Here is a 12,439-nt window from a genome sequence, read left to right on the forward strand (position 1 = left end):
TGTAAAGAGAGGGCACTGAGGTCTCACATGCTCCATTGGAACTCTATTGAAGCCTGGCATTTCACTCCTTCTGACTGTGATAACATCAAATTGGCCCCTGGTTATTGGCCATGGACTATCACCTCCCTTTGATGTTTGATGTACTCGGTGAATGACCTTCGTGCCCTGCGAGACTCCCCCCTCTCGCAGGTCTGGCCCTCTTCGTTATCGAGGGCCTATCTTGATGACGGGCGTTGGAGCCCCGAGAGATGGCATGCGGCTAAGAAGAGTTTGAGGGGTTTTTTAAGTGGGTTTTTTAGTGAGTTTTTAACAAAAATTTTAAGGGGTTCGGGGGGGATTAGGGTGGGTTCTGGGGGAAATCCACCGGGTTCAAGACCAGCCTTAGCGAAGGGCTGCGACATTAGGGACGTAGAACCGGAGGTCGGGGAGGGGGTTGGAGTTCGATTTGAAGAGGGCTGTTCCATCAGCATAGTGAGTGGGAGGGGCAGATATGGCGGAAGCTGGGGACCATATCATGTGCGGGGAATGCGCACTCGCTATCTTAGAGCGATTGCGCATTCCGGTCCCCAATGCTTTTCTTGTTCCCCAGGTTGTCCAGATTCTCAGGGCCAGAGCCTCCGGCTGATGTTGTGCAACGCCAGGTCCGTTGTTAATAAAGCCCCCCTCATTCACGATCTTATTCAGGAGGGGGAGGCGGACCTGGCGGGCATTACGGAGACCTGGTTGGGCCAGGAGGGGGGAGTCCCCCTCGTGGATATATGCCCACCAGGCTTCCGTGCATTTCATCAGCCGAGGGCTCAGGGCAGGGGCGGGGGGGGTGGCGGTTATTATAAAGGAAGGTCTGGATCCAAGGGAGACCACTGTTCCACAGATAGCCGGATGTGAGTCCCTCTTTGTGAAGTGGGGTCGTGGAGTACAGATGGGCCTGTTGGTCACGTACCTGGCTCCCTGCCACGTGGCAACGGCCCTGCCTGAGCTCCTTAACGTTATAGCCGAGGTGGCGGTGGATACCCCCAGACTTGCTATCATGGGGGATTTCAACCTGCCATCTATCGGTGAAACGTCTGAGGTGGCTCGAGAGTTCATGGCTTCCATGACGGCCATGGACCTTACTCAGTTAATTCATGACCCCACTCACACAGGACACACTCTGGACTTAGTTTTTGTCTCTGGTCAGTGGTTGAGTGGCCTTGATATAGGGGATATAGCCATCGAACCCTTGTCATGGTCTGACCACTCGCTCCTTCGACTGGACTTTCTAACCGCTGCACCCTGCCGCAGGGAGGCGGGACCGACCAGGTGGTTCCGCCCCAGGCGCCTGATGGACCCTGATAGGTTCCAGATGGAGCTTGGGCCATTTCCTGAGATTCTGGCTCATGACTCGGCTGAAGACCTGGTGGCCGCCTGGGATAGTGCGGCTGCCGGGGCCTTGGACCGAGTCGTGCCTTTGCGGCCTCTGACCCGGCACCGAACTCACCTAGCTCCTTGGTTTTCCGAGGAGCTTAGGGAGATAAAGCGCCGGAAAAGACGCCTGGAGAGTAGTTGGAGGACCAGCCGCTCCGAACCTGACCGAACACTGGTGAGGTCTCATATTAAGACCTACCTAGTGGCGATAAAAGCGGCGAAAACTAGCTATTTTGCCGCTCTTATCACGTCATCAGATAATCGCCCAGCCGCCGTGTTTAGGGTGACCCGCTCCCTCCTCCATCTGGAAGTGCGGGATGACCCCTTGCAGGGTCGAGCTGAGGATTTTGTGCAGTATCTGTATGACAAAATCGCTCAGATTCGGGAAGGGCTGGCCTCTGACTGGGTATGTCCAGACGGGATGACTGAGACAGGTCTTGAGAGTGTTATCTGGGGGGAGTTCGATCCTGTGGCTCCCGAGGACATGGACAGGGTCCTGGGACGGCTGAATGCGACCACATGTTTATTGGACCCGTGTCCCTCCTGGTTGGTACTGGCTTCCCGGGAGGTGACACGAGGCTGGCTCCAGAAGATTGTTAACGCTTCTTTGGGTGAGGGGGTCCTGCCGGCCGCTTTGAAAGAAGCGGTGGTGAGGCCCCTCCTCAAGAAGCCTTCTCTGGATCCGGCTGTTTTGGCTAACTATCGTCCAGTCTCCAACCTTCGCTTCATTGCGAAGGTTGTTGAGAGTGTGGTGGCGCAACAGCTTCCCCGGTACCTGGATGAAGCTGTCTATCTAGACCCGCTCCAGTCCGGCTTCCGGCCTGGGCACAGCACGGAAACGGCATTGGTCGCATTGGTGGATGATCTCTGGAGGGCCCGGGATAGGGGTTGCTCCTCTATCCTGGTCCTGTTAGACCTCTCAGCGGCTTTTGATACCATCGACCATGGTATCATGTTACACCGGTTGGCGGGGTTGGGGGTGGGAGGCACCGTTTTGCGGTGGTTCTCCTCCTACCTCTCTGACCGGTCGCAATCTGTGTTGACAGGGGGGCAGCGGTCGACCCCGAGGCACCTTGCTTGTGGGGTGCCACAAGGGTCGGTCCTCTCGCCCCTTCTGTTCAACATTTATGTAAAGCCGCTGGGTGAGATCATCCGTGGCTTCGGGGTGGAGTTCCATCAGTACGCTGATGACACCCAGCTGTACATCTCCACCCCAAGCCACCCTAATGATGCCCTTAAAGTGATGTCCCAGTGCCTGGAGGCCGTGCGGGCCTGGATGGGGAGAAACAGGCTCCAACTCAACCCCTCCAAGACCGAGTGGCTGTGGCTTCCGGCGTCCCGATATAGCCAGCTGACGCCATCGCTGGCTATTGGGGGCGAATCACTCGCCCCCACGGAGAGGGCTCGTAACTTGGGCATCCTCCTGGACGCACGGCTGTCGTTAGAAGATCATTTGGCGGCCGTGGCCAGGGGGGCTTTTTATCAGGTCCGCCTGATACGCCAGTTGCGCCCCTTTCTAGATCGGGACTCCCTACGCACAGTCACTCAGGCACTCGTCACTTCCCGCCTGGACTACTACAACGCTCTCTACATGGGGCTCCCCCTGGGGTGCACCCGGAGGCTCCAGCTGGTCCAGAACGCGGCCGCGCGGGGGATTTTGGGGGCGACGAGGCGCTCCGTGACACCTCTCCTGCGCGAGCTGCACTGGCTCCCGGTGGTCTTCCGGGTGCGCTTCAAGGTGTTGGTGACCACCTTTAAAGCGCTCCATGGCTTAGGGCCGGGGTACTTACGAGACCGCCTTCTGCCACCAATAGCCTCCCACCGGCCAGTACGCTCCCACAGAGTGGGCCTCCTCAGGGTGCCGTCCGCCAGACAATGCCGGCTGGCGACCCCCAGGGGGAGAGCCTTCTCTGTGGCGGCGCCCACCCTCTGGAACAACCTCCCCCCAGAGCTACGTACAATAACAGACCTCCGGATTTTTCGTCGGGCCCTGAAAACCCATTTATTTCAACTAGCTGGGCTGGCTTGAGTCAAATTTTAAACGGATTTTAAATTGGAATGTTTTAATTACGGCCAAAATTATTTAATTATTTTAAACAGTTTTTTTTAGATTTTGTATGTTTTGTATGTATGTCTTGTTTTTACTTTGGCTGTTCACCGCCCTGAGTCCTACATTGGAGAAGGGCGGTATAGAAATTTAAACAAATAAATAAAATAAATAAATAAATGCCCAGGTCTACATTATCTAGTAAAACTCTGCATTTTAGAATCTATTTACAAAAATTATTTTATAATAATCACATGAGAAATTTGTTAAAAAAAGAATATATACTAAAGCAGGACTGATGGCAACAACAGCTTAATGGATTATAATTAAACTGCACACTTCACATAGATGAATCTCACCAAAAGTTAAGAGTTACCCAAATGAGATTAAACTAAATCCCAGGCAGAGACAGAAGCTTATTATCGGCTTCTGCCTTCCCTTACAATACAGGGAAAAGGCTTACAGACAACGCTCCAAGAAACACCATGAGAATCAAAGCTGATCTTTCTTTGAATCAGTGTATCATAAAAGCAGGAAACCTAGTCACAACAGCCTCGAGCTTATGATATTTTTAAGCAGCAGTAATGTAGAGCATGATTTAGATTTTAGTTTAGATTTCTAAACATATGAACAAGTGAGACTAAAGTCATTATACTTCAGACAGATAGAAAACTGAAGACCTACTTTACCCTAAATAGCTCAGTAAGAATGTAGACACTGATTCCTTGATTCACAGTGTTTCTTAGGAAGAGCTTTTGTGCTGAATTGCTTCCCCAATCTTATTTTCAGGTGCAAGGAAACCAAATAAAATAATTCCATGGAAGGATTCTCTGATGAGAAAATTGAAACTAATTGTACTCAGCTAAGATCATACTCTTTCCCTTTTTTTTTTTCTTCCTACCTCCTGTAAGTGTCTGAAGCAGCAGCATAATGTAAGGGGGTGCAGCCTTTACAGTCAGCTTCATTAATACTGGCTCCGGCAGTGACTAGTGTCACCGTACACTGATAGCTGCCATTCGCGGCTGCATAGTGCAAAGGAGTCCTGGATAAAAAAAAAAGCAGGAAAGGGAGTTTCAGATAATGTTCCTATGTGACATTTAAGAAGGTTACACCAGTTCATCAACTCAATGGCAAGTTCATGTAGCAAACTGATCCGGATTAGAAGACAACAGGGTCAGATTGAAGCAGCTACTCAACCAAGTCTAGTCAAGTAATATATTGAAGGAATGAGAAGTCTGAATCCTCTTCGTTGTTTTTAAAACTGCTCCGGTACAAAAAAAGCACTGCACAATTGTAGTGTTTTATTCTCAAAACAACCTTTGAAGATTGTTCTACGAATGTCATTTTAACAGATCCAGAATTCGGTCTATGACACAAGAAGGACTTAAATTCCAGTCCTGCCACCTTTAAAGCAGGTATTGCATCCCAGAACTGCTACCACTGAGTTACATCAGCAAACTAAAAAGTGACATACAATGAAGTATTGCCCCAAATTCAACTATCCAACTCACAAAAGCACAGCATTGAGGGTCAGCCAGGTAGAAAAAAATACATGCAAGTGAGCACCTCAATCTCAGTAGTACTGTATTTTAACAGAACCATTTATACCTCTAAATTCATTTCTCAAGGAGGCCCAGCACATGGCTTTTAATCTTAGACATTTCCTTCTCACCCAGGGTCTCAAAGACACCGTGTTCTATATTTACCTTCCAAACTTATCTCTCCTCCTCAAGTCAGCTCCGCTGCTCAACAGCAAGTTAAGACATTCAACATTCCTGCAGAGAAGCCAAAGGATAAAGAAGATATCTCTTTATATCTGTTTTTCCCCCCCAGATGAAATAACAGGCTGAGAATTTGTCTCAGTTCCAAATGTAAAATGTTAACCCAACAGATGCCCTCCATGTACCAGTCATGCCCAGTCTGGTAGGGAAAGGTAGGGATGGAGAAAGATGCCAGCCTTATTTCTTAGTCTTTTACTGCATGATGCAGTAATAGTAGAAGATGATGTGGCATGAGGAAATCAATCTACCGTATTTTCCGGCGTATAAGATGACTTTTTAACACATGAAAATCTTCTCAAAAGTCGGGGGTCGTCTTATACGCCAGGTGTTGTTCTCCTGTAACCAGGCAGACCAGCCCGAAAGGCTCTGACGAGCCTTAAATGGCTCTGGCGATCCAAGCTCTGACGATCCCAGCTTTGCCTGCTAATCAGGCAACGCAGCTGGGATCGCCAGAGCCATGAAGAAGAAAAAAACTTTTTTCCTTTGACATGGCTCTGGCGATCCAAGCTCTGACGATCTGCTAATCAGGCAACTCAGCTGGGATCGCCAGAGCCATGTTGAAGAAAAAAAGTTTTCCCCCTCCAGCTTGCTTACCTTAGCTGCTAGTCGCACCGCTTGCCTTGCTTCGCTTGCCTGAATCCATTCCATCAGCAAGCAACTCCCTGCCTGCAATCAAGCAGGCAGGGAGTTGTGGACTTCAACTCCCAGAATTCCTCAGCCAGCAAAACAAAGCTGGCTGAGGAATTCTGGGAGTTGAAGTCTACAAGTCTTAAAGTTGCCAAGGTTGGAGACCCCTGTTCTATTGGGTAAGTTTTTTTCCTCTTTGGGATCTTTAAAAAAAATAGTTAATTGGGGTTTTTTTTAGTTGTTCTTTTTTAGACCTAGCCATTTAAAGTTTAGGAAGTTTTAAATTTAGCTTTCATATAAAAAATAAAATAAAATAAAATAAAATAATATTTGTGCAGCTTTCTGAGATTTAGTATGTTTTTGTAGTGTTTCACTCTAACTACACAAACACACAAAATCTCACAAAGCTGTATGTGGAATTTTGTGTGTGTGAAGTGTGAAAGTTGGTTTTTTGGGCTTTTTGTGGCTGTGTGAGGTTCCTGCTTGTTGCAGGGGCCATTTTGGGTCTAGCACAGCTGCTTTTACATTGTGGGTGAGCCAGTTGTGTTGTGTTGTGTTGTGTTGTGTGTGTGTAAAGTGTAAAAGTTGTTTTTTTGGGCTTTTTGTGGCTGTGTGAGGTTCCTGCTTGTTGCAGGGGCCATTTTGGGTCTAGCACAGCTGCTTTTACATTGTGGGTGAGCCAGTTGTGTTGTGTTGTGTTGTGTGTGTGTAAAGTGTAAAAGTTGTTTTTTTGGGCTTTTTGTGGCTGTGTGAGGTTCCTGCTTGTTGCAGGGGCCATTTTGGGTCTAGCACAGCTGCTTTTACATTGTGGATGAGCCAGTTGATGTTTTTTAATTTTTATTTGGTGTGCATTGGAAGAGGGGTAGTCTTATATGGCGAATATAGCCCAAACCCTATATTTTAACAGGAAAATTTGGGGGTCGTCTTATACGCCCAGTCGTCTTATACGCCGGAAAATACGGTACCTCTGCAAAAGGCAATGCTGTATTAATTAATATTACTCTATGCCAGGGGTTGACAACCTTAAACACTCAAAGAGCCACAAAGGTCCTAACCGGAAGCCCTCGTTCAATTCTGGAGCCGACCGGAAGTCTGGTTCCCCCATAACAGTCTCCTCCTAGTGTGGCGTCCTTTTTCCTCTGCTGACTGGAAGTCTGGTTCCTCCACCATAGAGTTTCCTCCTAGCATGGTGTCCTTTTTCCTCTGCCTGTCCTAACTGAAAGCCCTATCAATTGTGGTGCCGACCAACAACAGGGAGCCGCAGCAGAGGGATGAAAAAGCCACATGCGGCTCCAGAACCGCAGGTTGCTGACCCCTGCTCTATGCTAATAAAGATTAGTCTAATATTTGCTTTGATCACAGAGAATTGTCTCCACCTGACTACAGTAGTACTCCAAGAATTGGTTATTCTCGAAGTCTATTTTACTCCAACTGGATAGAAGTGGTCAACCGCATACAGATGCTCTTCTACAGATACTACTTGATGGTCATAGAACCGGTCACCCATGTGACTGACCCAACAATCTTTTTTTGCAGCAGTTGTTAAGCGAACCAAATGTTTGCTGCAGATTGGTTGTGCAGAAAATGTTGTAAAATTGGTAATGTTTCTGTGAGATGCTGCAAATAGCCATAAATGTGAGCCGGTAGTCAAGTGGCTGAAGTGAGGTCATGTGATTGCGGGGGGGGGGGGGGATAGCTGCAAGAACTTTGAAACTGGGTCATAAGTACATCATAACTCTGAATGGTGGCTAAGCGACCAGTCATTAAGTCGAGGACCTACCTGAAATTTAACCGAATCTAAAGATAATAAGATTGGAAATCTTTCTTTCAGAGTTATCCCAAGGAATGTCTTGCCATATTAACAGTACATTAATTGCTCACCCTCCGGAAGCAGCAGCATGGAGGCAGGTCCTCCCGAGGTTATCTGGCGTATTGATATCAAAGCCTGCAGACAGCACATGCTCGTTGCTGAGTGAGGAGACAATGCTGTACAACTGACCTGAGAATCAGAAGAAAGTGAAAGGTGACTGGGAAATGGGATTAATTTACCATGACTCTGTCGCAGATACCATGGAAATTATGATTCTGGAATATACTGAAATTATCAACCAACCTCTTCGATATAAAGGAAAGCCACATTTCATAGGTATGCATTATGCTAGTCCCTTTGGGGATTAAAAAATGTAACAGAAAACATAGAAAAGTATAATAAGCTAAAATAAAATGTAGGAGATAAAAAAAGGAACTATAAATAATCTAATTTCTACCAACCCTGTTTCCGATTTGTCTCCATAACTTTCTATCCTTGTAAATCATTCTCACTCTCCCCTTGTAGGCTACTTCATATGCTGTCTTGTGTTCTTTAAACTTTCCACCTCTCTTTTTTGATGATCTCATCAATTCCATCCAACCAGATTTTTTTCCATCTTCCTCTTCCTCTCAATCGATTTATGCTTTTTTTAATTCAATCCTCATTTATTTTCTCAACATAAGGTTGACTCAGCCTTCCATCCTTCTGAGGTGTGTAAAATGAGGACCCAGATTGTTGGGGGCAATATGCTGACTCTGTAAACCACTTAGAGGGCTGGAAAAGCACTATGAAGTGGTAAATACCGTATTTTTCGGAGTATAAAATGCACTTCTCCTCCCCCCAAAAGAGGGTGAAAATCTGGATGCGTCTTATACTCCGAATGTAGCCCCACCCAGCTTCTCAAACAGAGGTTTCAGAGGCTGAAAAAAGCATCAGAAAAGAAGCTTCAGAAAAGAAGCCCCCAAACAGAGCTTCAGAGGCTTTTTTTCTGAAGCTCTGTTTCAGAGGCTTTCGGAGGCAGGAAAAAAGCAAAAAAAAAAAAGCAAGGCACAGAGCTCACAACCAAGGAACCTGTTGCTAAAATTCACCTTTGGGAACAGCTGATTGGGGGTATTCCGGGAGGCCGATCTACCTGCCAATCAGCTTTTTTCTTATTTTCCTCCCCAAAAACTAAGGTGCATCTTCTACTCCGGTGCGCCTTATACTCCAAAAAATACGATAAGTCTAAGTGCTAAGCCTAAGGCCCAGGGGGAGGGCCTTCTCTGTGGGGGCTCCCACCCTCTGGAATCAGTTGCCCCCGGAGATAAGAAGAATCCAGGACCTCAATGCCTTCCGTCGTTCCCTGAAAACCTATCTTTTTCAGCAAGCCGGGTTGGCTTAAGAAGAAATTTTTAAAATTTTTAAATTCTTTTAATTAGTCTGGGATTCTTAACTTTCGGGCCAAAATTTATATATATTTTTAAATGTTTTAATATTTGTATTCTATGTTTTTTATCTTGGCTGTACACCGCCCTGAGTCCTCAGGGAGAAGGGCGGTATATAAATTGGAAATTAAATTAAATTAAATTAAATTAAGTTATTGCTATAACCAAATCACTTTAACCTATTTCTTTTGGCACTGATTAAAATCAAAACCGCTTTTCTTTAGGCTACTTTTTTTTTTACATTGAGGATTACATTTGGCCTTTAAATGATAAATTATATGCTGGACTGTAAAAAGTATCAGGCTAGGATAAAAAAAAGTGAATATTATTTGATGCCTACTTATACTTAATTTTAATTATTAATTTTAATAAATGCAGTTAACTATGTACTTAGTAACTTACCCCTTCCATCATACGAAACACTATAAATTTGGATGCAATTTTGACTAGGGATTTTGCTGGTCATGTGCCAAAGTTAGTGTCTCTGTGGCAGCCTTGAACCTATAGGCTTACACCTTGAATTTAGATTTTTGCTAAAAAAATCCTTCACATTTGCCAACTACTAGGTAATACGTTCAGACAATTCCTCTATTTTTTTAAGCATTCACACAGTTGGCTTGCCCTGAATTCAGCCACGTGTACAAAAACAACCGTCTCCTTGTGAACCAAGCCCCCCCAGTCCAATAGAAAACTTACCTGAGGAAAGTAGCTTACGACAACAGTCTGAGAATCCAAAGAGAACAGCTAAGTGCAGAGGGAACATGTCATGAATCCCACGCCTGGAAGAATAAAAGATCAAAACATGATAATACTGAAGGCCAAGGCTGCAAACAGAGCAGGAATAAAGTGATCTCCACCCCCACATGGGCACACTGACTTCATTTAGAGCCTCGATGGCTCAGTGGTCAGAGTGCAATAATTATAGGCTAATTCTACCAGCTGCCAGCAATTCGACCCTGACCAGCTCAAGGTTGACTCAGCTCTCCATCTTTCCAAAGTTGGTAAAATGAGGACCATATGTTGACTCTGTAAACTGCTTAGAGGGCTGTAAAACACTGTGAAGCAGTATATAAGTCTAAGTCAGGGGTGAAATCTAAAATTTGTTACTACCGGTTCTGTGGGCGTGGCTTGGTGGGGGAGGGAATGTGGGCGTGGCCATTTTTAAAAAAAAAACTTTTAAAAACATTTTTTCTACAACCTCTTCGGCTAAGAGGTGGTAAAAAAATGCTTTCAAAAGGCTCTGACGATCCAAGCTGAGTTCCCTGATCAGGGAACTCAGCTTGGATTGTCAGAGCATTTAAAAGAAAAAAAGGGTTTTTTTCTTTTAAATGCCTGACGAGCGGCGCGATCATTAGAGGCTTTTTTTTTTTTTTTTACTTTTAAAAGCATTTTTTCAGCCGAAGTTGTAGAAAAAATGCTTTTAAAAGTAAAAAAAAAAGCCTCTGATGATTGCACAGCTCAGCTGGGCATGGGGGGGGGGGAGGATTTTTGCTACTGGTTCTCCAAACCACCTGCCTCCATTGCTACCGGATCGGGCGATCCGGTCCGAACCGGGAGCATTTCACCCCTGGTCTAAGTGCTATTGCTATTTATACCTTGCATACCATCAATTCTAAACTACAATCATCCTCAACTAGGTGCTGGTATACTCTATTGTCAGTCAGTCACTGCTCTACTACACAGTCCAATAATGACCTGGTTGTGGCTAACTAGCAGGGTACACATTTGGCTGAGCATTACTTTAAGACAACTGTAAGTCTGCTTTATTCTGCCCTGACGATTCTAATGGGTTAGGAAGGAAACAAGTCAGAATTCTAGATCTATGAACATTAATTCGGATAAGAAATATGCCCCCACCTTGCAGTGTCAGCACCATTCGTCATCAAAGTACTAATTAGCAGCTCGTGGCCATATCTAGCAGCAACGTGGAGGGGGGTATTGCCATATTTGTCAGCGCAGTCAATCTCACTGCCTGTGAAACAAACAGACTGCATCAATATTTTTTTCTTCAATTCGCTCCGAGGCAACAGGCGACTCCACTTTAGCCACCAGGAGATCAGAATGTACCATATAGAACAGTGTTAGGCGATTTGGTTTTACATGGGGCTACATGAGAAACTGGATCCGTTGTGGAGGGCTGCCGTCCCGTTGCTGCCCTTGCCCCACCGCTCTGCCCCCGATGCTGCCAACGTCTCTCACACACACACACCCATTGCCACGGGCTGGGCTGGGCTGGGCTGGACTGGACCATCCATGGGCCGGATGTGATGCACAGCAGATAAAATGCCCAGGTCTGATACAAAATTACTGAGTCATAAGAGTTGGAAGTGATCATAGAAGTAATCTAATCCAACCCTCTGTTCAGTGCAGGATCCACTGAGAGTGAATGTTTAATAACTTTACATACATGTCCCTTTGTGCCTAACTTTCAGAACAGTAAAGAGAAAATTAATTTGGAGGAAATCAAAGTTGCTGCAATTTAAAATGACAATAAAAATGCTGAAAATAACAGATACAAGTAAGTTCAAATACCTGCAGGGACTGGTAACTTTTTTGAGCGTCAACAAATAAACAACTGAAATATTGAATAGGATCCCCAAAACTTACACGATGTGTCAGTCTTGTAAGATCCCAGCCTGAGAAAACAATACTGTAAAATATTAGGATGGTTTCCTTAACAGTAAATAGCTGACAACTTACCATTTTGTATGAGAATCTGAGAGCGTGTAAACCGTCCATGAATGGCAGCCATGTGCAAAGGACTCTTCCCTTCTTTACTCTGCAAACATCAAAGCTTTAGTCAGCCAACAAGGAGGTCTATTTGCTTTTAACCCTACACTGCTATCCCCAGGGATGCTTAAGTCATTTTCATTTTCCCCGTGGCCCTATTTATTCAATGCAGCACATCTAGCCATACCTGAAAGTTCACATCAGCTCCATTATTGACAAGAAGTTCCAGGCACAGGGCTCCGTTGGTGGAGACGGCAGCAAAGTGCAGGGGGGTAAAGCCCTTTTCATTGGGCTGATTGACATTGGCGCCATAGTTGACCAGTTCATTCGCCACGGCATCCTGGCCCATGTAACAGGCAATGTGAAGTGCAGTGTTGCCAAAGGAATTTGGTTCATCAATCTGTAAGAAAACACAGGAAGGTAGCATTTGAATAGGCTGAGACTTTGTGCTGGGCACAAGGTTTGGCCAAAAAGGGGGAAAAAGTTCATATGCTGTGGCTGTCTGACAGCCCAACCTATTATACTCAAGCTCGTCTTCTCTCCAAGAAATCTTAACAGATTAACAGAGTTGAAAGGGACCTTTTAGGTCATCTAGTCCCCCACCCAAGCAGGAGAC

The 12,439-nt window shown here is 45.8% G+C and overlaps 1 protein-coding gene across 1 annotated transcript in view; it reads right to left on the minus strand.

The window, feature by feature from the left end:
* The window catches only part of ANKRD52 (ankyrin repeat domain 52), a 70,974-nt gene that overhangs the window by 25,814 nt on the left and 32,721 nt on the right, over positions 1-12,439 (minus strand). Inside the window, exons 8-14 of the mRNA XM_070937841.1 lie at positions 12,011-12,223; positions 11,794-11,872; positions 10,951-11,065; positions 9,790-9,872; positions 7,741-7,858; positions 5,158-5,226; positions 4,353-4,493 (exon numbers count right to left, since the gene is read on the minus strand). Coding sequence (XP_070793942.1) covers positions 4,353-4,493; positions 5,158-5,226; positions 7,741-7,858; positions 9,790-9,872; positions 10,951-11,065; positions 11,794-11,872; positions 12,011-12,223 — 818 coding nt within the window. The remainder of the gene's footprint in view (positions 1-4,352; positions 4,494-5,157; positions 5,227-7,740; positions 7,859-9,789; positions 9,873-10,950; positions 11,066-11,793; positions 11,873-12,010; positions 12,224-12,439) is intronic.

The sequence above is a fragment of the Pituophis catenifer genome, unplaced genomic scaffold, assembly GCF_029215685.1.
Source record: "Pituophis catenifer annectens isolate HBS135680 unplaced genomic scaffold, rPitCat1.0.hap2 SCAF_2, whole genome shotgun sequence".
Taxonomy (NCBI): domain Eukaryota; kingdom Metazoa; phylum Chordata; class Lepidosauria; order Squamata; family Colubridae; genus Pituophis; species Pituophis catenifer.